A 27,812-nucleotide genomic window follows, 5' to 3' on the forward strand; every position below is an offset into this window, starting at 1 on the left:
TACGTACCGGCCGCAAAATGGCTGCGGTTGAAGACGGTTGCTACGGCTACAAGAAACGAGAAAGAATTTTAAGTCACTCGGCGACTGATGTGCTGTTATCGATCGGCACGCGGCATACATGCCGCTGACAAGCAGGCTCGACTATGCAGCGAAATGCTGTTACTGTCTGGATCTTTGTTTCTGGAAGACCACCCACCCCTGCACGGCTGCATGAGAGGTCAGAGCTAGAGACAGGGGGCTTAGTACCACCACCACTGCGGTTCCTACACTGGCAGGGTTCTTACTAGTCTGGCGAGGCTCACTTGAGCGCCCACCGCACTTGTGAACGGGTTATGCACCTTTGCTCATGTTGAAGGCAGCAGTGTGGAGCGGCAACGAATTGGGAAGCCAGCGCAACAAGCGCTATCCAAGTGATGCCGCCTTCGCCCTGCTTACGTTCGCCGTCAATGGGTATTTGGAGAAATGCTTCTTTCTGACCACACATAAGCTTCCCTCTTGCTCTCAGCCCCCGATCTACAGAGGGAAACCGTCTGCTTAGCTGCGCATTCTCTCAACTTCTAACTTGGTCACATCAGGCCTTCTGTTACAGGCCAATATCATCTTGGGTACTACTACGAGACATCACAACACCGCCACTACCCGCCACGCTTGGTCCTACGGGTCTAAGAGTATCAGCCTTACTAGGTGGAGAAGCTCCTGACCCTTTCAGACTAAAGTTGTACACCCTTACTAGTCTACGGGAAGCCCTGCTATCAGTTTGGGTCCGTACCTTAAACTCGACTGTTCTTACCCTTGGTATTTCCGCTTTGAGTGCACTGGCCTTCTCGCGCGGTATACAATACTCATATACTTCGATTACTGGCGCTTGATACGAACTCTATCAACTGCACCTTCTTCGATTCAACCACCCACCACCCCTAGCATTTCCTTACTCTTGCACACATGAGGATGTCCTACTACTCTCCTGAGGCGGACTTGGTCCTTCTGACGCCTGACGAGAGCTTGGGTCACATGTACCCCTCCAGCACATGTCAATCGCCCCCGAGCATCATGTATTCACCACCACTCCACCATCTGACCCACCCAATGCCCACGGCCATCCCAAGGACGGAGTCGATGTACTCGCAGCATCACAACTACACAACAGTTATGGACTCTCCATACCCTCCACCACATACGCTCTGGTCATCACAGCCATCGCCAATCCTGCAACCACGACCTCAATCGTCTTCATACTCGTATCCTCCCTTCACGGGTATGATGCCTGCGTCAACCATAGCGCACGATTCTAGTCTACTTCCCCAATCCTTTATCGAATCGCGATCATCGCGATCGCACTCAGCGTCGTCTTCCGCGGGCTTAGGCATACCTTTGTTTCCTGCCTCCGAAACATCCCCACCTCCACTATCGCGATCTCTATCACCAACTTCTCCAGATCTACGAGCCTATGGATTTCCTAACCAAAATGGAACCTGGAGCTGTGCCTATCCAGGTTGCACGTCAAGAGCGCTCTTTACCCGAGGATGTGATCTCAGGAAGCATCACAAGAGGCACACAAAGTCTTTCTTTTGCCGCCATGCCGAATGCCCGCAATCTTCAGGAGGAGGATTTTCAAGTAAAAAGGATCTCGCAAGACACGAGGCCAAACACAACCCAGGCGTTTCGTGCGAATGGGGAAGTTGTGACCGAGTATTCTCCCGGGTGGACAACATGGTAAGGCTCATACGATTCCTTTTCGACGAAGACATCAGGCTAACGCTCTATCAAAGAGAGATCATGTGAAAAGGATACATCTCAAAGCCTCTCGGAAGTCATCGGTGGCTTCATCATAACGCCCTACACTGAGCTCTTTGTTCGCTCTCTTCGCCTAGCGCATTCACCTCTACGGCCATCTTCACGCTCACATAAGACGTCTTGACCGTAATTTTGTTTATACTTCTTTCACACCTCGACAGACAGCGCCTATGTGCTGCCTCGGAAGGACTACCATACCAAGGTAGCTGGTCTACGACCCTTTCACTTTCGCTCACGATACCCTTGTCATGCATTTTCCCTCGTTTGTCGAAGCGTAAACCTGCTAAAGCGGACGCCGAGACCGGGCATTTCTATTCAGCATTGCATTTTCACGGCGTTCAAACAGAATCATGTCATATGGAGACAATGTTCATCCATGGGATCGAGTCACGATTATAACTTTGTTGGGAAATCGATTGCATATAGCCGCAGTACTGCTCTCTCGGCCAGCACAAATAGAATATCCATCATGTATGCACTATTCTTCAACAAACAGTCTTGATGTCTTGCTGGTCCCTGTTCTCTTCTTGTCAGATGCAGTACTCCACACTTGCGTCATTCAGTCACAAATCCGCTATATCCGACCACGACGGAGCAACGGATTCAATGTTATCGAGTTTGTTCCGCATGAATAAACGTCATGGCGAAGCGCCCAGGGGTCTCTAGTTGGGGGCCTTGTTCGCTTGACAGGGCTGACATGGCCCCTGCGTGTCGAGATCAAATGAAGCTAGTTTTGGGACTATCAACTTTACCTTGTCACCTGGTTAACAGTTCGGAAGAGCATGTTTTGCGAACCAGGGGGCCGCTGGCCCGCTTACTATCATACGAGAGTACACAGACCACTACCACTTCTAGCAGGTGCCATGTGTTTTCATCGAGAATTGCGGACTCTTGTCAGAACACGCGGGCGACGCAACACTGCGGCGCGGATTCCCGCGTTTGGTGGCGTTTGGCTGTTTCAGTGCAATCTTGTTTCATTGTCGGAAAGCAGCATAAGTGCAGTTGTGGCTTGCATGTGATGGATGGACAGTTGCATTGCATTGGAAACGCCCGTCGACCCGATCTCTGTGCAATTTGCTCCATGTGCGTGGATGCAACGCTCAACGGGTCCATCCCGAGAACTCAGATCATGCAACGAATTACAGAGGCGACAGTACTATCGCGACATTTGCTTTTATTTCGTCCGCTGGCACATGACAGCCGCGTCTGCGTTGGGCCATCATAGACGCCGACTCTGTAAATTTTCGAGCGCTTGCACAGCCTGTCAAGATCCGTAACGACCCGGGCTCAACGGCGTGTCTTCCGAACCGGATCGTTGATGCAGCCAATTTTCAGCCATTTAAGCATGTCCCAATGCGCGGCATCTGCGTTAGGGCAGTGCACATCCTTCAAGATTCACCACTGTTGCTCCCGCCACGCGTCGTAACTGCAGTTACTGTGCTGATTCCAACTTCAACCCCTTGGGCCGCAAACCATCACCCGATGGTTTTTTCATCTTACGTCCTGATTCAGTCAGTGTTGAAGACGAATCCTTCCTGTATCCCGAGTCCCAGTTATTTCGCTTCCCCCTGCAAATACCGGTGAACTCAGAATGACTAGTGTCCCAACTTTTGATCTAAGCGAACCCGGACGTCAAACGACCCCACCCGTGTCGATAATTGGGGTAGATCTCAAGGTTCGCTGGTTAGTCGGATCCTCATTTATTCACTTGTTCTTCCTCGTGCGCTGTGCTACTCCACTCTACGCGCCCTTGATGTAGCCCCCATTTCTGGATTACGTTTAATCTCCCTCCGCTTTCGAGCCACTGTTTCTCGATCTGCAGGTGCGCACGAATGCCAACCTAGGCCGATTCCAGTATGGTTACAAGCATCCAGGCGCAGCTCCCACCAAAGCTTGGGCCCGGATAGCTAACGGCATCTGGGACGGAACGTGGCAGTTCCGAAGTTTTGCAATCCCATGATTTTATTGCTCGATTATTCCCGAACACGCAACCTTCATGGTTTATGATCATTCGACTTCAAATGCTGGCATTCTTAAGGCCGGATTTTCAGAACTTGACGATGACCCATGGCTCGGTTATTATTGTCCGAACTTACCATCTCCAATCGCGAAGTCGTGTGTGCAGGGCATGCATGCTATGTCGCCGACCTTAGGGCCCCTCGGCCATCGTCAAACACCGAAGTCTATGAGATTTTGGCAAATCTAAGGACCTAGCACATCCATCGTGCAATTCACGTCGCCGACACCGAATTTATGGATACAATTTCCCACGAGTCAAAGCCACGCGGCACCGTTGTTCGGAGACCCCGTCTAGATACCATGGGTCCATCAGTCGCTTCTGGAATCCATCGAACGATACGCCTCGACTCAGCGACCGACTGATTCAGTAACGACTCCACCATGTTGGCTAGCACGTATCGCGTGCATATTGGATGATGTGTGACGGCAACAGACGGCTCAAGGTAGAGCGAATGAATTATCCTGTAGCCGGATGCTGCCTGACCAAACTCACTTCGCTGATATAGGTCAGTTTCCGCCCTTTAAACAACATGCTTCAGCGAGGCTAGAGGTCCAAGATCAACTCGAAACTGCGGATACCATCTTAGTGCTCAGGAAGGCATATACTCAGGGTGTCCCACTCACAGTTGCTTATCCATCTCTCCAGATTCTTCCTATCCTCTCGAATGGCTCTCTCGCGTACAAACATGATGCCTTGCAGCTGAGAGACTTATCCTGGTTTGCTCGATGCTTGGTGTTTAGACGACTACTGACAGTACAACCTGTCTCGAAAACAAGATCTTTGCCAATTCAAAGTCGCATGAAGTCGACGTAGGCACCAAGACTAGGTGGTGCAATATGAAGCTAGGTGTAGCAATGGGAGACTGTCGTAGTGGCCAATAGGATGCCAGAACTTTAGTGCACGGTTCATCTCGGCCGAAACGGGATGGCTTCAAGACTGGCCGCGTAACTCGATGCTTTGCAAACGTATCGCGAGGAAATGGACGCGTATGCCATGGTCAATTTTGTTTCCTCCTTTTATCATGTCTTATCTTTCTCTCGTTCTGCAGAAATCTGAATATCTTTCCAACTTTCCATCAATTCCTTGAAGGTGAGGGCTCGAGTCGAGTTCTTCTATGCTCTGGGAATGCATCTCACAAAGCTAAATCTGTTGTTCTCCATTACCATCTTCTTTCCTTCAACTTCTGCATCATTCCAACAGACTAAAACTCACAACGCGAACCATATCTTCAATGCTATCCACTCGTCGATGCGACAATGGGGGTCTTCCCTCAACCACAATGGCATGTCGGTATTTCTTGCCACGGTCCCAGCTGGGACACAACTTTACCATGGAACCACTGATCCAGATAAGATCGAAGGCATACAATGGCTCGCTTTTGAGCCTGAGCATGCGCTGATTTTTGCACGGCCAAAAGGAGGACCTCCACCTGGCAATGGAGGTGAACCCCCAAAACACAAAGAAGAATCAGCATTGGAGGACATGTCGTACGAAGAGCTTGAGTTCGGGTATCCATCTTTGCCACATCACGGAGACCGTCCAGGACCAATACCAGCACCTCACCACCCACACGAGCCCCCATCTCACCATGGACCTGCTCCTCCACCGCCTCCCCCCGGCCATCAACGTCCGCCACCAGATATGTATTATCCTCCACCCCCGCCCGATCACCCTCATGGCCGACCAAATCATCACGAACCTCATCCTCCTCCACCACCACCACCACCACCACCACCACCTTCTCGCCATGTAAGAAACCGCAGTTCCCAACAAACTCTCAAGGCACCTGTCCCAGCAAAGAACGGCGACACCGGCTATCTTCACACATATGTCCCCAAGCATCCCTTACGCCTCCTCTACATCGATGGTCTCTCAGCGGGGAAAACCGCCAACGGCACACTCGACACTCAAGACATGCTGCTTCTGAACCAGACCTCCACCGAACCCCATGGTCCCATGGGTGGCGAGTACGAGCGCGCCGAAGGGCTGTGCAATCTGACCAGCACGTTGTGGGAGGGGGAAATCGACGGTATATTGCGTCTGGAAGGCGGCTTCGAGATCATCTTGTGCGACTTTGGAAAGCACCTGAAGAGAGTGGATGTCATCAGTGTGACAGGAGATGAAGGACGCGGTGGACCAGGAAGAGGAGGGGTTATGGGTGGATGGCAATACATCAAAGCATTCACGTCGCGATACCACGGCATCGGTGGTGGAAGGGTGACCCTAGACTACGAAAACTTCGTGAGCGTATTCGCATACCCCGAGATCGAAGACTTGTTCTCCAACGACGTACAATCCGACTACGCGATGCCGCGCCTCCAAAACGTCAAAGAGGAAGAAATCCTACGCATCCGACAAGACATCACAAATATGGTTTTACAAAAAAGTAAAAACGCAGGACAAGAGGACACAAACTGGCAAGCCGTCGCAGACCAAGTCATAACCCGATACAGCAAATCGCTGCACTACATCCACAACACGCCACACTTGCGCACCAACAAACTCGCCCTCTCAAACTACCTGACCGCCCTCCTCCGCCCGTTCATCTCCCAAGCTCGCAACAGCACCCTCGAAACACAGCGCTGCGTCGCGCAGTTCGTCGCTCCGCTCACGCATCCGCCGCTACTCGTCTCCTCTCTCGCGCACCGCACGCTCCACGATGTTACGAGCCATATCTGCGATACGCTCTTCACCGCGCTGTCCATATCGTCTGCCTCGGTGTCACACGCGTCGTTTGCGGAAGTATACGCCACACATGCGGTGGAGGTTATTGATGAGTTGGTGGCGTGGCTGCAGTGGACTAGCTGGAAAGAGTGTGGGGTATGTGGGGACGAGGAGGTCTGTTTTATTCCTGTTTGGCCGATGGGATCTCATGCGGATCATGAGAGGCCGCAGTGTTTGGATGAGCGGGGTGTGGAGGGGAGGAGTGGGTATTGGGGTATGAGACGGGGTCCTGGACCTCCGCCGCCGGGGAGGAGGGAGTAGATGGGGGATATCACGAGTGTTGCGGTTTCTTGATTTTGATTTGATTTTCACATTTTGAGGTTGTTGGATAATTATACCATAGAATTAGATGTCCTCGAGGTTGGGTACCGTGTTTAATAGAAATGGAAGACTATTACAAATATGACACAATAGCCTGGATGTCTTCAGGTACACTTCCATCTTCCAACAACATTTAGACAAACGCTTGGAGATAACCATACTCATCCCAACCGCTACCAAGAGCGTCGAACCTTCCATCAATGTTACTAAATCTCACCAATGTCACTAACCTTTACCAATCTCACTCGGCTCCCCCGACATCAGCCCCAGTCAACACCGCATCCTACACGAGACACACCACCCCGCAAGATCCCGACCCACGTATCGTACCACCACCGTTTCTTCATCGTCATTCTCATCTTCCGCCTCAGGGAGTGCCTAGCCACCCTACATGATAGGCTGATTTGCCAGGGTCTGGCGGCTCTCCGTCCTCCATCCTGCGGCTAACCCTCTCTCTTCCTAGCCGCGATGACAGGAAAAGTGGTACGATATATTCTGATATCCATGGACTGTGCACTTCCTAGCATTTCTCAGCAGAAAGCTTGTTTACTTCACTAGTAAGTTGTCGTCTCGGTCTCTTCCCCCCCTTTCCTGGCCTGTGACTGTTTCTTTGCTAGAAAGCCGTTCGTTTTTCTCTCCAGTATCGTCTTTTCATCGTGTCTTTCCTTTCCTTTCGTGTTCGCTGGTTGCTGGGATTAGCCCGTGAGTTTTGTCTGTGAGGATCATGTGCGCGAAGGTAAATGTAGTAGCAAGTGTGCTTGTCTCTGTAGATACTCATCGCGGTGTCAGTTTTGCTTTGAGCTAGAGGTTCTGCAGTACCACGCCCTGAATGTATTCAACACTGTTGTCCTGTGATAGAGCAATGGTTAAAATGGGTAGTTACTTGTGCATCAGGTCCTTTGAGGCTGAGCTCGACGATTTCGAAACTTGCATGCTCTCGCGCAGATTCAACAAGAAACATAAAGGAAAAATTCCAACAACCGATTGTAAAGTCATCAGAAGACATGTTCTAGCAATCTGTGCTGTTAATGCAGCCCTTGACCATCACTAATTTCACATTCCACTTGTTAGATGTGAGTAGATAGTCTCGAGTTACGCACTATCGACGCATCAACAATATCTACACAGTAGAAGAGTCCTCGCTCTACTTTTAGGCTACGCTGGTACCTACCACTGCTTTCCAAAGTCTACACATATTAGAGGTTAGCCGGTCCACATCTCTCTTTAAACCCAGGCACACCTTAATTGGTCTTCACTCTATAGCCACATAAACCACATAAACAGCTCAATCCACACTTTGGAGGCGGAACTCGGACAGCCTGGTACGTGACACTGGTTGCGCGAGTATGCGGGGTGTTTGCATGTTTGTTCTCCGGCGGCACGGATTGATGACGGTAGGGGAACTGTGTTTTGGGACGTGTGGAGGGCGAGGTGTGTGTATGTGCGTATTGCGGGGTGTGTTGTGTGTGGGGAGGAGGGGTGCTGAACTGAGTGTGTGGTATATTCGTTAGTGAGTTAGTGCAGGGATGTGTTGTAAGAGTTTCTCATATAAATAATACAATGCCAATCTCCTTCTCGTGTTTCTCGTCGGGCCGGGCCATGTCCACACAGGTGACGCTTGTGACTTTTTCTAAAATACAGCTGTGCAGACCTACCGCATCTCGCTCTTGTACATACAACACACAGCGCACCAAGACGCTTCTTCTCCACGTCGATATCCTCAATAATCGTGCCTCATATTCTTCGTCGTACATATAACATACAGTCCCCCCCCCCACATTGCGCCCCTCATACCCCCCCTCACATGCCTCTCGCCAGCAAAAACTGCTTGACCTGCCCCGTACAATGCCCCTTAACAATAACATGCCCCGTCAGCGCATTGATCCGAACATCCTCATTCTTCTTGTTCAAAAACACCCTCAGCTCGTCCCGCAGCGCCGACAAGTCCCCCGTGATCTTGCGGATGGTGGTCAGGTGCAGGTTCCCGCCGCGCTTGTAGTCGGTGTAGATGGGCAGGTTCTTTGTGTTTGTGCGGGCGATGTGGTAGGTTGGGGGCGGGAGCTCGATGTGGGTTGCGGGCTGGAAGGTTGTGGTGGGGGCGTCTCGCTTTTCGCGCGCGGTCGTTTTGAGCGTCTTGGCTTTGGAGAAGGGCGGGTGCTGCGAGGGGAGGGCGGGCTTGGGGGAGGCGGGCTGGGCGCTGTCCGACTCGGTGATGGCTTCTGCTGCGGCGAGGTCGGCGGCGCGTTGGGCGGACTGTGGTTGGAGATCTGTAGGGGTTAGAGTGTGTGGGTTGCTTGGTAGGGCGTGGGAGGGCGTACGCTCAACTCGCAGTCTCGTCGCGGTGGAGAAGCGCAAGTGGTGGCATGTGGCTGCTCGGGGGGCTGCCAGGGGCCGCAGCAGGGGAATCAGGGGCTGTAACCGGGGCATTGTGCGGGCTGTGAGTGCAGTCGTCAACACAGCTAGAAGAGAGGACGAGGGACGGGCGCTGCTGCTGCTACCGGCGATGCGACGACATGTGTGACGGTCAACACCAAAAGTTTAGCGTTGCAGGGGTGCTCGCTACGCACAGTCATTTTAGATTTCACGCGGCGACCCCACCACGCCGCCGACGACGAGGAAATTCGCGCCCGCGCACCCACGACCGCCTCACCCACGCACCATGGCCGACTCCGACTCCGCGCCCGCCAGCGGCAGCATCGCCGAGCAGTACAGCCTCCTGCCCAAGCTGATGCCCAACCTCGACCGCCATCTGATCTACCCGCTGCTCAACTTCTCCAGCGACGAGGATGCCGAGCAGACGCTGGACCAGAAGAAGCTGCTGATCGAGCTGCTCAAGCCCACCAACATGACCGACTTTGTCGGCCAGCTGCACCAGGACGTCCACGGCCTCGACGACCTGCCCGACGAGTACAAGCAGAAGCGCGACCAGGTCCTGCAGCGCCGCAACCAGCTGGAGGAGGACACGAGCAAGATCTCGGGCCTGCTGGATGATGAGAATGTCGTGACCAACCTGCGCAGCGACAAGACGCAGAACTTGGCCTACCTCAAGGAGAGCCACGGCGTCACGGTCGAGATGGTCGACCAGCTGTACGAGTTCGGCCAGTTCCAGTACAGCTGCGGCGTCTACCCCCATGCTGCCGAGCTGCTGTACCGCTTCCGTGTGTTGGTGAGTTGTTTATAATACATGCCGTTTTACGATACGATACAGTACCGTACTAATCATTCAATACAGACCACAGACGGCGACAAGGAGCGCGAAGCCACCTGGGGCAAGCTCGCCTGCGAGATCCTCTCCGTCAACTGGGACTCGGCCATCGAGGAGATCAACAAGATCAAGGAGCTCATCGACACACGCCTCTTCAACAACCCCCTCGCACAACTGCAGCACCGCACCTGGCTGATCCACTGGTCGCTCTTTCCCCTCTTCAACCACGAAGCCGCCCGCGAGTCCCTCACCGACATGTTCTTCTCCCCCTCCTACATCAACACCATCCAGACAAACTGCCCCTGGATCCTGCGCTACCTCGCCGCCGCCGTCATCACCGGCCGCAGCCGCGCCCGCAACTCGAACCAGTACCAGAGGCAGCTCAAGGACCTGATCAGGATAGTCAGGCAGGAGGGATACGAGTACACGGACCCCGTCACCGACTTCATCAAGGCCCTGTACATCGACTTTGACTTTGAGGAAGCACAGAAGAAGCTCGGCGAGACTGAGGAGATTCTCAAGAACGACTTCTTCCTGCTCGGTGCTGCTGATGCGTTTGTCGACGCGGCGAGACATCTCATCTCCGAGAGCTACTGCAAGATTCACCAGAGGATCGACATCAAGTGAGTCTTCTTTTTCCATATCCCACAGAGAATAATGCTAATCTGTGAACAGGGACCTCTCCACCCGCCTCGGCCTCTCCCAAGACGAGGGCGAGAAGTGGATCGTCAACCTCATCCGCGATACACGCGTCGACGCAAAGATCGACTACCAGGCCGGCACAGTCGTCATGAACCACCCACCGCAATCTGTCTACCAGCAAGTCATTGAGAGGACAAAGGGCGGCTTCTTCAGGACACAAGTTCTGAGTGCCGCGGTAGCGAAATGAGCGTGGCCGCGAATCCAGCAGCAGGGACGTTGCGTGTGGGGATGTGAGGATGGGGAGATGGCAGACGGAGATGCCGTGTTGCGTGATGACGGATGATGAAAAAGTAACGGCTCCCAATTTAGCAAGGTGGGGGGGGGGATTGCATGCATGGCCATCGGCGTCTATTTGGGCTTCTCGAAAAGCTCTTCTTTGATGGATGGATGGATGGATGGAATGATGGACGGGAATGAATGGATGGATGGGGATGGTCTGGCAGCGATGACTGGGCTGTACTTTTATAGACGCGAATGCCACTTTTGAACAATCACCTCGTCTCGACCTCGATCGAGGAAGAACAATACAGTGAAAAATCATTCTGAGACGTCTTTCATACTCACAACATATTGACATTCACATCCATATTCACACCACTCCATCAAAACCAAGACAGTAAACTCCGTCCGTCGCGTACCTCCCCATCAGGCTTAGCCCGCACCGATGCAATGCAATGACGACGCGCCATCCAATCACCAAACAAGGATTAATTTTTTTGCTTGCCTGTCCCGCCGGCCGTTCGTCAAAACCAACTAACTAAAACAGAGAGAGCGGAAAAAAAACCAAAATGGAAACGTCACTTTTCGTCGTCGTCGTCGCCGAAGGCAAAAGTACTAGTAATACATGCACACATACACTTACATACACACTGATACACACGCCGCTGCTCTGCTCGACGTTCCTTGTTCCTCTCGTTCATGTCTCCCGCGGCTTTTGTTCTTTTATAACGATTGATTGATTGATTGATCTGACGGACGAATTCGACGGATTCGATATATTCGAGGCTCGCCGGCTAGTTTCGCGCGGAATTGCAGTGTTTGTGTGCGTGAGCAAAGAGAAGGAGGAACGACATCCCACGCGATGAAGCCACGGCCGCTGTTCTCGACATTTGCGCTGTGTGCGCGCGGGAACATGAGGGTGGGGAATCGGGGTCTGGGTCTAGGGATAGGGAGTCGTGTGTGGAATGACCGGTTACAGCACCGGATGTTCTTGTCGACATCCACAGCAGGCGTCAGGAAGACAATCGCAGAACCCAGCGCGAAGACCAGACACGCCTCAACAACAACGACAACGACGACAATAGTCCCCACCAAACCAACCCTAACCAGCGTCCCCGCCAAACTCACCACAGCAGCAACCCCCCAACCATCCGTCCCAATCCTAAAAGCAAAAGCAAACCTCAACCCCCCACCCTTCACCTACGCCCCCGACCTGCACATCCCCGCGCGCAAAGCCGACCAATCCTTCGTCGGCTACCTCTGGACCACAGGCCGGTCCTACATCTCCTTCTACAAAGCGGGCATATCCCACGTACGCCAAACGGCGCAACTCGCGAAAAAACTCCGCGCACGCGTGGGCAGCAACCCCGCAACCGAGGTCCTCACCCGCGCAGAATGGCAGGTCGTACGTCGCAGTAAAAGCGACATGATTCGACTCCCGGGGTTCGGACTCCTTGTGCTAGTTCTGGGTGAATGGCTCCCCCTCGTCGTGCTGTACATCACGCCCATCATCCCCGAGCCGTGCCGCATACCGCAGCAAGTGCAGCGCGCGCAGGAGAAAGCGCAGCGGCGGCGCATGGAGCGACTGCGCGATGTGAGTCGGCGGGGTATGAGTCTGCAGGCTCAGGAGCGGCGGGTGGCTGGGGCGCAGACGCAGGACTCGCTGTATGAGCTGCTGCTTAAGTCTGCGCGGTTTGGGTGCCATTCGCCGGTTTGGGATACGCTTGGGTTGACGCCGCCGAAGTGGTTGCTGAGGCGCAATGTGGGCAAGGTGTTGGAGTATGTGCGCATGGATGATGGGCTGATTGAGAGGGATGGGGGGTGGGCGGCGTTGGAGAGGAGGGAGGTGGAGCGCGCGTTGGTGGAGAGGGGGGTTGATGTGTTGGGGAAGAAGGAGGAGGATATGCGGAGGGAGATTGTCGAGTGGAGTCGGAATCGGAAGTTGTGAGGCTGGGGAAGGGGGGAAGGGGGGTTGAGGAGAGATGTATGTGTACGATTTTTTACTGTAGGAATGAACCTGTGTCGCTTGTGAAATATCTGCTTCGCTATGGATGTAGCTATTTCTACTGAATGTACTGTAAATACACACACCCCCCGATCCAACCCAGCCAATTTCCACCCCACAGCCCAAGAACAACCCGCTACGACTCAAGAGAGAAAAAACGCCCCCAGTACGCATACGCATGCTCGTTGCATAAAGCCAAGAAACCGACTTCAACCCAAAAGCGCCACGCCAGAAAAAGCACAAATACCAATACCAAGAACGCATGTCAAGTCAGACCGCGCTCGTGACCAAGAAACCAACCCGAGCCCGCTGCTAACAAATTCCCCGTTCGAACTAAAGGCGAGAACTCCAAAGATATACACGCCCCCACCCATTAATCCTGTACTAATCAGTCAGTGAGCCCGTTGTCCCTACAAGTCGATACTTCGTGTTAGCAACCTACGTGCCCCAACACATCAGCGCTGATACTTCTGCAGCTGCGCCATAATCTCACTCATATCCACATTGACACTCGGTGCCGCGCCGTTCTGGCCTGGCGTCTGCTGTTGCTGCTGCGGCGGCGGAGCAGCAGTGCCCGCCTGTCCTTGCCCCTGGCCCTGGCCCGCCAGCAACCCCGCAAGACCGGGGAACTGATTTGAAAGCTGCTGGGCGGCGAATCCCGATGTCTGCGGCGGCTGCTGCTGGGGCGGTTGGAGTGGCTGGACAGGATGCTGTGCCGGGGGCTGGGAGACCTGAGCCAGCAAGCGCGCGATATCGACGTTCAGACCCGAAGGTGCGGGCGCGGGTGCGGGTTGCGGGGTCTGGATGGGAGTCGTCTGGCTGGACATTGCGCCTAGTAGTTGTGCGAGCGCGTTGGGGTTGAGGGAAGCGAGGACGTTTGTGAGGTTTGGCTGCGGCTGGGCGGCAGGAGGGAACATAGCTGGTGGTGGTTGCGAGTACTGGTTGTAGCCGTATGTCGGCGCGGGTGGTTGGACGGGCTGGGATTGAGATTGTTTGGCTTGGTTGACGAGCATGGATACGGTTGTTAGGTCGAGGTCGGCGTATTCTAATCAGGTATTAGTAATAGGAAGTAGAGTCGAGGCGTTTACGTACCGTTGAATTGCACGTTGGTTGCCCCACTCCGTCGATCAAAGACCTGCACGTTTACATTGCCTTTGACTAGGGACGATGTGTCGAGTCGCACAATAGCCAGTACACCTTCGAGAATCTGTCTTCTAACAATGGCTGGCTCGGGATAACGACCGCTCATGATAAGTACATCGCAGCGGAGGCCTTGGGCGCGGAACGAATCCTCGACGTAGCGGATGAAATCACTGTTCACACATCAGTACAAAAGACCTTAGTCAAGTTCAGACACCAAACTTACCTAGGCAATCCCTGGTTAAGAACAAGGACTTGGATCTCAGGCACTTCATGTGGCAGTCTACGAGGCAGGCCGTCGAGGTCGTCCTCGGCATAATCCCGTCGTGGAGAACGACTCCTGTACCGGCGAGGCGGTGACCGCGATCGACTCCGGTATCGGGTGTCGTACCTGTCGCGACTCCGATCCCTTGGTCTCATACCTCGAGGCCCACCACGTGGTGAGGGCGATCGCATGGGTCTGTAATCGTCTCGATCGCGGAACCGTCGATCCCTGGGAGACATGGAATTCTGGCCCCCGCCATATCGACCATCTCTTGTAGGCCCTGGACCACCTCGTGTATAATCTGGCGATCGTGAGCGGCGCCGTGCTCCGTTATTCTGCGGGTCTGCCTTTTTCGTGTTACGCTGAGGTTTCGAGATTTCCAAGTCTATTCTCGTTAGTCTACTGCACGGGACTTGACAGTGGCGGCTGCACTCACGCATAGGTTTCCCACGTATTGTCTGTCTATCTTGCGCCTGTAGTGCCTGGCGACACGACTCTGCGTCCAGGAACTGAACGAACCCATATGCCTGCTTTATCGATATCTGTGCGAGTCTGCCGTAACGATAGAAGCGGTGGAAGACGTCTCGCTTGGTGACCTTCTCACTAGGTAGATTGCCTGGGCTTGTTAGAAGGGGAGCCTTACATATTGACAGACTGCCAACTTACCGATAAAGAGACGAGAGCCCACAGGGAACTGGTCCCATTGTCCTTCTGTCACAAACTTCCTCTCCTGATCCAGAAACTCCTCATACTTTTTGTTAATCTCTGGCGGCCACCGCGCATCTTCGTCGTCGGGAGTCTCACTACGTTGACCCGCGTGTCGCTGGAAGGTACCCGACGTGCTGGGACTCTGAGCAGACGGTCGCGGCGCTGAAGAGAAGTCTTGCCCTCGCACATTTAAAGACTGCAACTTGCCATTGCCCTCCTGTTGGGGGTTGGATGGCTTCTGGCTATGTGGGTGAAAGGACCTGATGTCATCGTTCGGGTTATAGTTTGGATGTGTAGCAGGCTTGTCTTGCGCAGGAGGTCGGGCGGGAAGACTGGGAGCCGCGGGGAGTGACGAGGCTGATGCATTGGGCTGCGGGTGTGCAGACTGGGTAGGCATGTGGGGAACAGCATATTGGCCTGAGGGCGCATGGTTCGCAGAGGGTGTCAAGGAATCCAACAAGGCCTGTATGTCAACACTGGCGCCGGCGCTGGCAGCCTGGTAGTGAGCACCTGGGGCAGGCAGGGCTGGGGCATGCTGGGCCGCATGCGCATTGTCATGAGCAAATGGATACGCAGAGTGATGGTCTGTACCGGGTGGCTGCTGCGCATCACTGGACGACGGAGCGCGCGACTGATGCTGCGCAGAGAAAGTCTGAATTGATGAGGTATCCTGCGTCTGCGCACCCATACGGCCGCCGCCGAACGCCGACTGTGAGATTCCTGCTGGCATCACACCACCTCCAGAGCCCTGCGCTCCTACATTCTGATTTTGATAGCCAGCTGTGGATGCCTGCTCGGCGTAGTACGGCGTGGTCGAAAAGGCGCTCGAAGGCTGCGACTGCGAGGCGTATTGCGCGGGTGTCGACGCGCCATGGCTGTGGGGGGAGTCATTGAAGACGGGGTCCATCTGTTTATCTAAGATGAGAATGGGAATGTTCGAGGGCGAGGGATTGTTCTGGGGGCGCGGCGATTCTGGTGTCAATTGCTGGTGGCGGATGTGCTCTGCTTCTTGAGGCGGGCTAGGACTGAATCTCATGACAAGGACATCTACAAGCGCACGTCGCGACACGGCGGAAAAAAGTTGGCGTCGAGACTGAAAAGATGCGCCGCAAGGAGCTTACAAGGTATGGCGGGGTGGAGAATAGGTAGAGCTAGGTGCAGATGAGGAAGGTTAGAGCGCAGAGTATCCAGTCAGCAGTCGATGGGCGCAAGCACGACGGCAATGAGGCGGGGATGGACGCGTATATAAGTTTTTCTTGGTGGACGGTGAGGTCAGGCAAGATCATGCAGTAGCTGTCGAGCGTTGTGGAGAATAGAGCTGGAGCACTGGCCGCGGAAGGATTCTGCTTTTCACGTCGTCACGGTCCAGACCACACGTGACTGTCAGTTCAAGTCAGGCATGCATCTGCTCACAACCGCAAGGCTACACGACATACTATGCATATGCTCCGCCTTCGCCTTGTGCACAAAGCTCTTCGTTCCATTACCAAATCCCCGTCAGCAGTGCAATGCCGCTACTCTTCTGCGCGAAGTAACCTCAGCAGCGCAAGCGATGAAGAGCTCCAAATAGCGCGGTCCTGGCTCGCAAAGCTGCATGCAGACGCGATCCCCCTTAAAAGTATCGGCCAATTGAGCTTCAGCAGATCCTCTGGCCCAGGCGGACAGAATGTTAACAAGTACGACCGCAAGTCTGCATAGAAAAGTTTGACATTCACTAAGCATGCACAAGAGTAAATTCCAAAGCTACATTACGCGTTCCCCTAGACACACTTTTACCACACATCCCCACTGCTCTCCACGGCGAGATTAAACGCTCCCGCTATGTAGCTGCAAAATCCAGTTCCATCATAGTCCAGGCGGATGATAGTCGCAAGCAGAGTGACAATGCTCAGAACTGCTACAAGCGCCTGTTTGAAGCAATTGTGGAGGCGGGGCACGACGCAGTGCCAAATGAGACGTCCATGGAGCAGGTGCAGCGTGTCAAGGATCTGTAGGTTGCAATGTGTTTCGCCTATAGAGCGAGTGTGCTGATGGGATTCCAGGCAAAAGTCTGACAATGAGCGTCGACTGAAGACCAAGAAGCAACACAGTGCGAAGAAGAGCTCGAGGAGGGGGGGTCGGGGTGATGATTGATATTGTTGCGGCTACCGTCGACCGTATGTGTTGTAACAGCTCGAAATTGGATGTGTGAAGTGATGATATCCAGTTGACCAAGAAATATCAGAGTCGAATCTTCCTGATTCAGTGCTCAACATGCTGACGGGTCGTCTTGAATCCTTCATGTCTCCAACGCCTTATGGAGACTCTGCAACTCCTCACTTTCGGCCCAGTACTTGATGCCCGACTTTACCAACGCCTCTGCATCGTCTCTTCTTCCCTCTTGCCGTAACGACTTGGCTAGAGTTGCCACCTTTTCTCCAGACTCCAATCCTCGCACATGTTTCCGAAGCGCAACACGCAGCACTTTCTGCAGGGCTGGATCTGCGTCTGCGGATACGCGTTCGAGAGACAACAGTTGACGGACGGCGACCTCGGAAAGACGAGCAGCCTCGCTGGGATGCTGCTGGATGGTGGATTTAATCGAATCAAGCGCATCTCCCAAAGCAAGAGGAAGCTCTGGGTCGAGGGGACTGCGACCAAACAGCTGCATGCGGAACGTGCAGATGGCAGTTTCTACAGCCTGAGGCGAGTTCTGCTGCAGATGGTCGAAGACGTGCTGCAAGATGCGCGGGATGCAGGCGAGCTGATCGAACTCAGCAAACATGTCGAAGAATTTCTCTGTGACTCTGGGTTTGCCTTGGAACTGCTTCATTGCCGAGTCAAAGACGGCAAGCGGAATGGCGCCAGTCAGCACGGGTGCAGAAGCCAGATTTTGCAGAGCCACCTCGTCTACGCCATCGTCCTGCTTCAAGCTCGGGTCGATGTCCTCTGCTGTAACTTGCGGAAGCGCAATCATGTCTGTGTCCATATCGTCTTCGCCCTGTTGGCTCTTTGTGCGATCAATGTCCAGACCCAAAATCTTCCTTCGACCCGCAATCTTTCCGACATAGATGGTCTCCAGCTTTGCATATTCCAGCCACAGCACTTCCGAGTTCTTGCAGAAGCGCAGTCCACGCTGCATGTAGCTCCGCGCATTGGTTATGTCGGCCTGGCTCTCCATGAAGTAGTTGGCTGCCAGTGTCCATATCTCGGGCTTGGTGGGATGGAGACGGGCCACGGAGGTGAAGATGTCGTTCAGTCGCTTGTATGCCTTGTCCTTGCGCGCAAAGTCGATGTACTGCATCCATAGCGTGAGGTCTCCCGAGAACTTTCGGGTGGCGCGGTTGTATATGAAGTAGATCGTTCGCTGTGCAGCGCCCTTGTAGCGTATCCCCAACCGTTTGACTCGCTTGCGGCGGAGAGCATCGACGTTTTTCTCGAACTCGATGTATCGCATGTAGTCGGCGGGGTGAGAGCCACGTGCGTTGATTATGTGCTCAAAGTCGGAACGTTTCTTCGCGATCGACTTGATCTCGTCCTGCGCATGGTTGGCGTGATTCTTACAGTTGCTTGGTGGGATGCTGGCTTACTCGTGTGAAGATTTTCTTGCGCTCAAGCTCGTTGAGCTCCGTCGCCGACTGCTCGAGGTAGAAGCGCGCCTTGTCACTGGGGCCTGACATGTTTGCGATTGCGGTTGTGGTTGTTGAGTGCAGCGAGCAGCCGTCGCAAAAAGTTGGAGAAAACTCCGCCTAAAGTTGCTCTCCCACAGGCACGGCACTCCCCGTCTTGGCCTACGAACCTGGGCTTCAGGGGACAGGACAGCTCGTGTCCGCATGTCAACGACTTCATCTTGTCGACGCTCCTTCGCTTTCTTTCGTTTCTTGGGTGAGGGGCTTTTCTCCAGCCTCTCAACTTGGCCATTCAATGGCGCCTAAATTCAGAGACAGCGACACTGTCGCGTCGGTGGGCACATGCAAGACCTCACCCCCGAGAGCTCCGCACTCACAGCTTGCAGTTCAACGGCAAATGGATATCTCACGCACACACTGGAATGGCCTACTGTAAGTCGTCTCTGCCTTCAATTGATGCATGCTGACTCTCTCTAGGCGCCTTCGTCGGAGCCCTCGTTGTTGGAATGTATGCGCATCCCCCGCCATGCCGCCGTGAGCACAACTGAGCATTCGCAGGTGGCTCCACTACCACAAAATCGTGCAGAATGAATTCTATGTCAGTATTCATGGTCGCACAATCTCCAATACATACCGACGATGAACACAGGGCTATCCAGAAGAGTGGTTCCCCTCCGTGTCTGCCACCATTGGCGACCGCTACCCCGAGCGCTCCGTCTTCATGCTCTTCATCGCCCTCACGTCCGGTACGACTAGCCCAGCTGACAGAGGGAGCAAGACTGATCACAAGTCTAGGGCCTCGATTCGCACTGGTTGGACTGTGGTACATCCTGACGCGCCGACGGAACTCGTCGCTTCCCAAGTTCATCGCTGCCGTGGGCGCGTTCCGAACATTCACATGTGGAGGCTGGACATACGTGACGTCGACTGACGACCACAACTGGCACGACATCTTCATGATCTCATACCTTGTCGCCACACTTCCCTGGACACTAGGCTGCCTTGCCCTGAGTCCCCAGAACCCAACAGCCATCAGGTACCGCAAGATCTTCGCTGGGTCCTTCTTTGCGACCCTGGTGCCGCTTATCTACTTCTTCATTCAGCATAAGGTGCACCGTGTAGCTGGAGGCATGTCTTCTTTGCAACCTTCACTAGGTCTATGCTAACTCTAGCCCAGCATACACCACATACGCCTTCTTTGAATGGGCACTCGTCCTGCTCGACGTAGCATTCGACTCTGTCACGGCCATTGAGTTTGCCAACTTGGAGATTGTGATAAAGGACGTCCAAGGCGTATCACGCGGGTACGTTCCGTGGCTCCCAAAGTAGATAGACATCCTTCCACCAATGCAAACATTTCACGACCACTTTCTGATCTTTCGCGTATTATAGTGCTGGCAACAAAGCCGTCTCTGACGCCGTCCTCGAGAAGGAGTACGTTCTTGCGGTTCCCCCTCCGCACCAGAATCTGACAAAGTCGCAGAAAGGAGAAGGAGATTGGCGCCGTCTTTTCTGGAGCTTTCTCATGGATGGGCCTTATTGATGCCGCAGCTGATGTTTACAATGGGGTTCGTTTGTTCATATCCCTCCCCCACACGGCAACTAACCAGGTTACAGTTCGTCTTCTGGTCCATGTTGACTGCTCTTGGCCTTTGTGTCTGGTGTAAGTTCCCCTCTTCGACTGCAAACTTTTCTAACGCCATCCAGATTTTCCCCTGTGGTACATGGGCATCTGCGGTTATGAAGTCTTGGTTCTGGTCACCATATCTCCTTTCCTGCTGGTTGTGAAATCGTTCCGTTACCTTATCGTTCGCCACGTTCGGATCTGCCATTTACTGTCGCTCTCAGGCCTACTGTCGTTTCTCGCCAAGTCTCCCAAATGGCGCTTGTTCTCTGCTGCATTCGGTGTGTTCATGGCTTGTCTTTCATGGTCTGCAACATTCCACGCAGAGAGATCCCAGCCACGCCGTCTCGAGGCACGCATCTCGGCATTCTGTCTTGGACTACTAGCTTCCAGTATTGCCAAGTTTGCATTCTACACGAACAACCCCATCTGGCCAGTCATGCACGAAGAAAACGGCGGATGGAATAAGACTGGACTTGTTGTAGCCGTCTTTGCTATTCTCATCTCGACTAGGTCCACGGCCAGCTCTGGTGCGGACCTTCCTGCGCCGGGCCCTGCTAAAGGGTCAGCCGTGTTTGCAAGCTTTGGTATTGCGGGATTGTTCTTTGCCATGCATTCATTGCTTTCTGACTCCAGCACCATGATCTCCTGGGTCTGGGAAGGCTATCCTGTCCGTGGCCCGTTGGCTGTTCCCCATGGAGCGTGGACTCATCTCGCCATGGGCTTTGGGCTTGTCATCGGGCTTTTCGCACCTAATCTCTCCAGGTCGTGGGCTTTCTATGGCGTGGGTTCAATTGGTGCTGCTCTCCTGACTACCACCAGCCACTGGACTGGTTACTATGGTGGACTTGTCCTCGCTGTGTACACTATGGCTGCTGCTCCGGCACTCATTACTCACGCAGCTCGCTTCTCTCCAGCCAAAACATTTGGTCTTGGGTTCTTCGTCTACAACTTGATGGTTCTCTTCCACGTCTGGATCGTAGCATATGCATTTGTTCCTGGCGGACCTCTTGTTCGCGAACGTACGGATTGGGTCATGACATCCATGATGCTCCAGATTGGTGCAGGTGTCTTCAGCGTCTCAGCTCAACCACCAGTTGCGAAGAGCTACAAGGGCAAAGCAGTTGTAACCGCAGCCGCCAGCCGCCAGCGATCCTACTACCTCTACGTTCTCGGCGTTCTCGAACTTCTCGCCATTGCCACAGCATACCTGCGCTTCCCATCCTACAACTACACCCCCTACCATCCGGAGACCAAGTCCATCACAGCTGGTATCTGGACTATTCACTTCTCCCTCGACAACGATATGTGGTCTTCCGAGCACCGCATGCGCGACCTGATCAAAGAGATGGAAGTCGACGTAATTGGCCTCCTCGAAAGCGACCTTCAGCGCATTATCATGGGCAATCGCGACACGACTCAATTCCTTGCCGAAGACCTAGGCATGTACGTCGACTTTGGCCCAGGCCCCAACAAGCACACCTGGGGCTCCGCCCTCCTCTCCAAGTTTCCCATCGTCAACTCTACACACCACCTCCTACCGAGTCCTGTCGGCGAGCTTGCGCCTGCCATTGAAGCTACTATCAACGCGCACGGCCGACTTGTGGATATCTTCGTCTTCCACTCCGGCCAGGAAGAGGATCCTGAGGACCGCAGGCTGCAGTCTGAGTACCTGGCCAAGCTCATGAAAGCCACACCACGACCGGCTATCCTACTCAGTTACTTGGTCACGAAGCCCGGCGAAGGCAATTACAACACGTATGTCGGTGAGAAGAGCGGAATGAAGGACATCGACTCGAGCGACTGGGACAGATGGTGCGAATACATTCTCTACAAGGGATTGAAGCGCACAGGATACGCTCGCGTGTCCAGGCATACGATTACGGATACGGAATTGCAGGTATGATCTTTCCCTTTGTTCTCTCTCGTCACCCAATCTTTTTCTTATCTTGTCTTGTTCTTTTTCTTTGCTTTTTGCGATATCGCGCCCTCCCCCCCCCCCCCCCTTCTCCACACCCATTCCATCTCGTTAGTTCCGGAAAGGAAAGTAACCTCGCAATCGCTAACTCCACAACCAGGTCGGCAAGTTCGTCGTCGATCAGCCTGAAAATGGAAATGAACAGATTCCTGAAGATCAGGTCCCGCCTGGACTACGCTTCCCGGACTTGTTCAAGCGCGATGGCGTTAGAGGGCATCGCTACCATGCGTTTAGTGATCCGCATTACTCGGAACCGAGGTATTATGCTTAGGTTGGGATGGCTGCGGGAAAGGGGAGGAACGCAAGTGAGGGGATTGGCAATGGGGATGTGGAGAGACGGGATGATGTGAGAGTTTGTCAAAATTACGTTGCGTTGACGTTCGTGCGAGGCTGTATGATATCTTGTGAGAGAAAGAGGAATGTACATGTTTGGTCTAGGTCGTCTGCTACGCGTGCAAGTACGTGAACTGTTCAAGAGACGTTCAACTACTATCATACTTTTGTCGGAAACATAACGTATCATCTCACAGCAACCGTTTTCTTATACTTTCTTACTCTTCCTGTCTGTGTGGCATAAAGCAATCCACTTTTGATAGTAGATAGCAAAATACAAATGCGAGCAGGAATTTTGTCCTGCAATGTGATAGTCTCGGTTTGGATATACATATATTGAAGTTAACTGAGTGATTGGTATCGTGTTTCTAGGACGAAGAATGGAAGAGTTTGAGGACTGAATGTGTAGTATATCAGATCGGAGTATATAATTAATTGCCAGAAAAAACAGCAATCAAGGGGTAAGATTCAAAACGAATGAATCAACGTCATGAGCGCAAATAATAGTCAAACAAGAGGAAGATAGGAGAGATGGTATGAGATACGTGAATCATGTCTCTTACTACAGGCACTTACTGTCTGGCACTGTGTGTAAAAGGGATTGGGCCATGGTACCTGTACTGCATTGAGGAACTAGGTTTATGACTGCGTTGTGTGCTGTCTGCTTTTAGGTCGAGTGTGAAAAGGCTGAACCTTTGACTTGAATGATAGTATATATGTACGTATGTTTCTGTGTAAGTAGTATATAGAAATAACGGCCTGGGATGGAATGAAATAGGCAAAAGACAAAGCATAAGTAAGAAACTGAGATGAAATGGTGCGTGATTCAAACTCGACTTGCTACCACATTTCAACACACAGCATCACGATACCAACAGGAGTACAGCAAAGCATCAGCAAATGCCACACTACAAGAATTCAGAACGAGAGATGATACAATGTTCGAGGAAGAAGCGTGCTTAGGGGTTGTATTTCCATTTCGCAACTCGGACGTTTATACGTCTTCGAGACCCTCCGTGGAGTACATCCTACTTCACCGCCACTCTTGCCCGCGTTAATGGAGAAAATCTCGGAATGTAACACATATGTGTTTAAACGATACGCGATACTGGACACTTTTATGCAGGGATGCGTGTATACTCCAGTAGTACCGTGACGGTGGCGGTAGCTGTACAAGGACTGTACATGACGTTTCGTTGCTCTATCTTGTCCTAGCCTGGACTCCGAGGAAGAAGGGTGGTACAGGGGGTGTAAGAAAGCGAGATGTTTGGGAGTATACTGTGGAATGGGTTGGGGAAAGGGGTACTGGCAAATAGTTGGGGATATTGGTTGGCTTAGGGGATGGGATTAATAGTAGTAAGGTGCTTGGTTTGCGCATGTGTTGAATAGGAGATGGAGTTAAAGAGGTGGGGACGGATATATCCTTTTCTCCGGATGAAGGGGTAGGGTGGAAGGATGGTGACAATTATTGTGCGGTCTGCGTTTGTATCTGTGCTTGCGTTTCATTAACAAGAACTGTTTGAGGAAGTGAGGGTATACTGGACAATAAGCGGGGGTGGGGGTACCGCATAAACTGGTGTAATGGACGGATGCTCGGATCAGATAGGCAGGATTGAGCTCCAATCAAGTCACCTAGATACAGTCTAATTTAGCGGTAAGCCCCACAAAACGCTTTTAACCACGCTGAGTTAATTAATTAGAACTGAATTCTGCCTATCTAAGCCTAGCATCCGTTAATTACATTAATAATGCGGTACTGCATAAACTAGTAGAATTTTACTAAGCTAGGCCCAATTAGGCAGGAGGTTAATACTAATTAGATAGTAAGGAATTACTCCTAAGATAAATATAATATAGCTTAGCAGTAGTTTTAAACTCTAAAATATTGTTAAGATACCCTTATTATGTAAATTTATTAAACTATAATATCTATAATACCTCTAAAGGGTAGAGAGCTGCTTTTATTTAATATTTATTATAATTAGGCTAAAAATTATTAAAATACTACTTATTATTACATCCTAATAGTATTACTACTGCTACTACCTATAATACTACCTCTATCTATACAGTAAGCTAATGCTAGTAGAGAAGCTATATACTAAGAAAACAGTAGCAGTAGTTTACTACTTATATAAAACCTTAAATTATAAGGTTAGTATTATATTAGGGCTATTAAATTAGCTACGCTGTCCTAAGTACTACCTAATAATACTTTACTAGTATAGTAATAATTATTTAATACCCTAAATAAGTAGTACTTTATTACCCTAAAGGATCTTTTTACTAGTAAGCCCCTAACTATACTACCTAAATTAATAAAATATAAGTTTAGGACTAAGTTAGATTTAAATATTAAGTTTCTACTAAAATAAAGAAGAATAGGGCTGTAAATAAAGATGCTAGCTAAAAGGAGTAATTAGTATATAAAGCTATTAAAAGTATATAAAATAGTATCTTAAAAGAAGAAGATTAATATATATAAATTAATTAATAATTATAGTATATAGATTATTAATTACTTATATATACTAATTATATATAAGGAATATTAGCTAGAGGGAAATTACTAACTATTAAATAATTATAAGGTTAAAGCTATTTAAGAGATCCTATATTAGATAATAAGAAATTAGTAGCACTAATAAGCTACTGTTATATAAGCTCTAAAGACTAGTTATTAAGTAGCATTTCTAATTCCTACTTTATATTAGCTAGCCCTAAAGGAGGCGTTATATTAGAGCTTTATTAAATAATATTTAAGTAATTAACTTATTTCTAGTAACTAGTTCTAGTATACAGCCTAATAGTTATTTTATAAGATATATAAGGTTAAGCTTAAGTTTTTTTTTACTATTAGTTAGTTCTTAGGCTTTAAAAAATAATAGGGTATCTTTTATAAAAGGCTTACTAATTAAGCTTAAAAACTTTCTAAAAATTAGGTTAATATTATTAATTTATTCTTAAGGTTTATTTAATAGTATTTATAGGTTAAAATAGGTAGTAATTAGTACCTAGCTACCTATATTTTAAATATAAATAAGATACTAATTTCTTTTAAGTATTTAAATAGTTATACTTATACTTATACTAGTAATTATATAGTTTCTAAATATAGTATTAAATTAGGTTAAGGTAAGCGCTAAGCTATATTAATACTATATATCTTTACTAACAGCTCTAAGCCTATAAAGCTAAAGATAATCTTCTATAGCTCTACTAAGAGAAACCTTAAAAGTTAAGAAGATTTTATATATAGTAATATAGTAACAGTAAAGTTTAATAATAAGGTATATAATAATAAAGAGAGTTTTTTAAACTAGTTAAAGGAGGAGTTTATACCCCTTTAGTCTACTAATAGGTATAATTTTCTACTTATATTAGACTAGGTAAGCTTCTATTAAACTAATAAGGTACTTAACTTACTTTATATAAATTAGATATTACCTACTATTATTCCTTCTAGCTATACGTTTCTTATTTAGCTACTTAATACTATAGTTAATTAAGCCTTTAAAGTAGTACTCTAGTATTAGACTAAAGCTCTTACTACTATTAAGAAAAGCTTTAGTAAAATAAAGTTAATTAAGAACTAGCCTCTTTAGTAGTAATAAAGGCTTACTATATATACTATTAGTAAAGCTTAAAAGGCTCTTAAGCCTAAGCTTATAGTATAATTATTTTAATAATATAAAATTTTATTACCTATTAATAGCTTATATAATTATAAGCTTAAAATTAAGAATCTTAAGTAGGTAAGCTTTAATAGCTAGTAAACTAAAATAAATAATTATTTAGTAAAGCTTACAGCGCTAGAAGCCTTATAGGCAGTAGCTAGGTAGGATACTAATAATATAGAGGGTAAGTTTATATTAGATAAAGAGGTTAAATAGAAGTTTCTAAAAGGTAAGGGTAGTTAGTATGTACTATATAAGTTAAGTTTATAAAGTACTAATAAGATTATACAGCCTAAAAGAAAGCTTATAATAAGAAGGCTAAAATACCTAATAAATATAGAGGTATAAACTATAGTAGACTTATAAGAAAATCTTAAACAGCGTAGCTTAAGAGGCCTACTAATATAGAAGGCTAAGCTTATTAAGCTACTAAAGTTATATAACGCTAAAGAGTAAGCTTAGTAGGGTAAGTAAGGTAAAGTAAGGCTTAGAGCTAGTTAAACTTATAGAGTTACTATAAAGTTTTAAAGCTTTTAACTATATAAAAATCTAGCTAAATTAGTATAAATTTATACTACTCTAAAGTAATTTACTAGGGACGTAGGCTTTACTAACTTATTTTACTACTACGTAGATAATAGCTCTAAGTTTAAGTTTATATAAGCTAAGTTTAGGTATAAGGTTAGGTATTAATTAGTGTTATAGATAGAGTTAAAATAGCTATTTAAGATTATTAAACTCTAACTCTAGTGCTAAGGCTTATAATAAAACTCTAAAGTACTTAGTTTTATATTAAAACTTCTAAATCTTTATATCCTAACTAAAAAAGTAGCTTACTTAATAGTAATTTTTTTACTATAAGTTTATAATAGTTTATACCTTACCTAAAAGCCTTAGCTATAATAAGAACAGTAGTAGAGCATAGTATTATAATAAAGATAGATAGGATAGATATAAGGATATATTTACTAGCTAAGCTACTAGCTAAGCTTATAGAACCTTATAGAGTAGTTAATAGAATAGTAGAGCTTAATACCTAGATAGGTAGTAGTTACTATAATTTAAACTATCTTAACTTCTTTAAATCCTGCCTAAAAATACCTATAACGTTACTAAAACTGTAGCTATATACTTAAGAGTACTTAAATAGTAGTAGAGTTATAGAATAGTATTTAAATAGTAGTAATTTTAGCCTATATAGATATATAACTGTATATTAATAGATTAACGTTGCTTAGTAGTTTAGGTTCTGCCATCTGATTAGTATTAACCTCCTGCCTAATCAGGCCTAGCTTAGCAAAATTCTACCAGTTTATGCGGTAGTACAAGAGAAAGAAGACCATCGAAGGGTGTATGCAAAAGCGACTGATTTGACATGGAAATGCTTCGAAATTTGGAAGACGCTGCTCGCACAAGAAAAAGAAAGATGGGCTTCTAGCCCTACTTCACCAAGAGCTTTTGCTTTGTCTGCCCCTATTACCACCACGTC

General features: G+C 49.7%; 9 protein-coding genes across 9 annotated transcripts; 6 read left to right on the forward strand and 3 right to left on the reverse strand.

Moving 5' to 3' along the window:
* The first annotated feature begins 740 nt into the window (after positions 1 to 740).
* P153DRAFT_226037 (uncharacterized protein) lies at positions 741 to 1,988 on the forward strand. The gene is made up of 2 exons (XM_033662661.1): positions 741 to 1,713; positions 1,770 to 1,988. The coding sequence occupies exons 1-2, from the start codon at positions 943 to 945 to the stop codon at positions 1,830 to 1,832; spliced, it is 834 nt and encodes a 277-aa protein (XP_033524265.1). The 5' UTR covers positions 741 to 942; the 3' UTR covers positions 1,833 to 1,988.
* A 3,110-nt stretch (positions 1,989 to 5,098) lies between these two features.
* Positions 5,099 to 6,799, forward strand: P153DRAFT_375504 (uncharacterized protein; the record flags this gene model as incomplete). Its single annotated transcript, XM_033669593.1, has 2 exons — positions 5,099 to 5,301; positions 5,569 to 6,799. The coding sequence occupies 2 exons, from the start codon at positions 5,099 to 5,101 to the stop codon at positions 6,797 to 6,799; spliced, it is 1,434 nt and encodes a 477-aa protein (XP_033524266.1).
* Positions 6,800 to 8,659: 1,860 nt separating this feature from the next.
* Positions 8,660 to 9,432, reverse strand: P153DRAFT_396218 (Img2-domain-containing protein; the record flags this gene model as incomplete). Its single annotated transcript, XM_033671461.1, has 3 exons — positions 8,660 to 9,126; positions 9,185 to 9,353; positions 9,427 to 9,432. 3 exons carry the CDS (start codon positions 9,430 to 9,432, stop codon positions 8,660 to 8,662), a joined length of 642 nt encoding a protein of 213 aa, XP_033524267.1.
* Positions 9,362 to 11,192, forward strand: P153DRAFT_366384 (eukaryotic translation initiation factor-like protein 3 subunit E). Its single transcript, XM_033668042.1, has 3 exons — positions 9,362 to 10,025; positions 10,092 to 10,687; positions 10,740 to 11,192. Exons 1-3 carry the CDS (start codon positions 9,519 to 9,521, stop codon positions 10,951 to 10,953), a joined length of 1,317 nt encoding a protein of 438 aa, XP_033524268.1. The 5' UTR covers positions 9,362 to 9,518; the 3' UTR covers positions 10,954 to 11,192.
* Positions 11,193 to 12,132: 940 nt separating this feature from the next.
* P153DRAFT_260754 (uncharacterized protein) lies at positions 12,133 to 12,912 on the forward strand (the record flags this gene model as incomplete). Its single annotated transcript, XM_033662830.1, has 1 exon — positions 12,133 to 12,912. A coding segment is annotated over one exon (780 nt), but the record flags the coding sequence as incomplete, so codon positions are not given.
* A 96-nt stretch (positions 12,913 to 13,008) lies between these two features.
* On the reverse strand, positions 13,009 to 16,406 carry P153DRAFT_339139 (uncharacterized protein). Its single transcript, XM_033665816.1, has 5 exons — positions 15,062 to 16,406; positions 14,832 to 15,011; positions 14,357 to 14,780; positions 14,083 to 14,303; positions 13,009 to 14,035 (listed from the first exon to the last, which is right to left on the reverse strand). The coding sequence occupies exons 1-5, from the start codon at positions 16,137 to 16,139 to the stop codon at positions 13,446 to 13,448; spliced, it is 2,493 nt and encodes an 830-aa protein (XP_033524270.1). The 5' UTR covers positions 16,140 to 16,406; the 3' UTR covers positions 13,009 to 13,445.
* Positions 16,407 to 16,515: 109 nt separating this feature from the next.
* P153DRAFT_366386 (peptidyl-tRNA hydrolase domain-containing protein) lies at positions 16,516 to 17,513 on the forward strand. The gene is made up of 3 exons (XM_033668043.1): positions 16,516 to 16,779; positions 16,833 to 17,093; positions 17,146 to 17,513. Exons 1-3 carry the CDS (start codon positions 16,541 to 16,543, stop codon positions 17,234 to 17,236), a joined length of 591 nt encoding a protein of 196 aa, XP_033524271.1. The 5' UTR covers positions 16,516 to 16,540; the 3' UTR covers positions 17,237 to 17,513.
* Positions 16,973 to 18,791, reverse strand: P153DRAFT_315256 (uncharacterized protein). Its single transcript, XM_033664943.1, has 2 exons — positions 18,673 to 18,791; positions 16,973 to 18,620 (listed from the first exon to the last, which is right to left on the reverse strand). The coding sequence occupies exons 1-2, from the start codon at positions 18,760 to 18,762 to the stop codon at positions 17,382 to 17,384; spliced, it is 1,329 nt and encodes a 442-aa protein (XP_033524272.1). The 5' UTR covers positions 18,763 to 18,791; the 3' UTR covers positions 16,973 to 17,381.
* A 129-nt stretch (positions 18,792 to 18,920) lies between these two features.
* On the forward strand, positions 18,921 to 22,750 carry P153DRAFT_366388 (calcofluor white hypersensitive protein-like protein). The gene is made up of 12 exons (XM_033668044.1): positions 18,921 to 19,045; positions 19,098 to 19,143; positions 19,189 to 19,219; positions 19,270 to 19,309; positions 19,361 to 19,457; positions 19,507 to 19,839; positions 19,889 to 20,015; positions 20,104 to 20,145; positions 20,195 to 20,279; positions 20,329 to 20,374; positions 20,419 to 22,235; positions 22,414 to 22,750. Exons 1-12 carry the CDS (start codon positions 19,007 to 19,009, stop codon positions 22,582 to 22,584), a joined length of 2,874 nt encoding a protein of 957 aa, XP_033524273.1. The 5' UTR covers positions 18,921 to 19,006; the 3' UTR covers positions 22,585 to 22,750.
* The last annotated feature ends 5,062 nt before the right edge of the window (positions 22,751 to 27,812 follow it).

This window comes from Dothidotthia symphoricarpi (assembly GCF_010015815.1).
Source record: "Dothidotthia symphoricarpi CBS 119687 unplaced genomic scaffold P153scaffold_9, whole genome shotgun sequence".
Lineage (NCBI taxonomy): Eukaryota > Fungi > Ascomycota > Dothideomycetes > Pleosporales > Dothidotthiaceae > Dothidotthia > Dothidotthia symphoricarpi.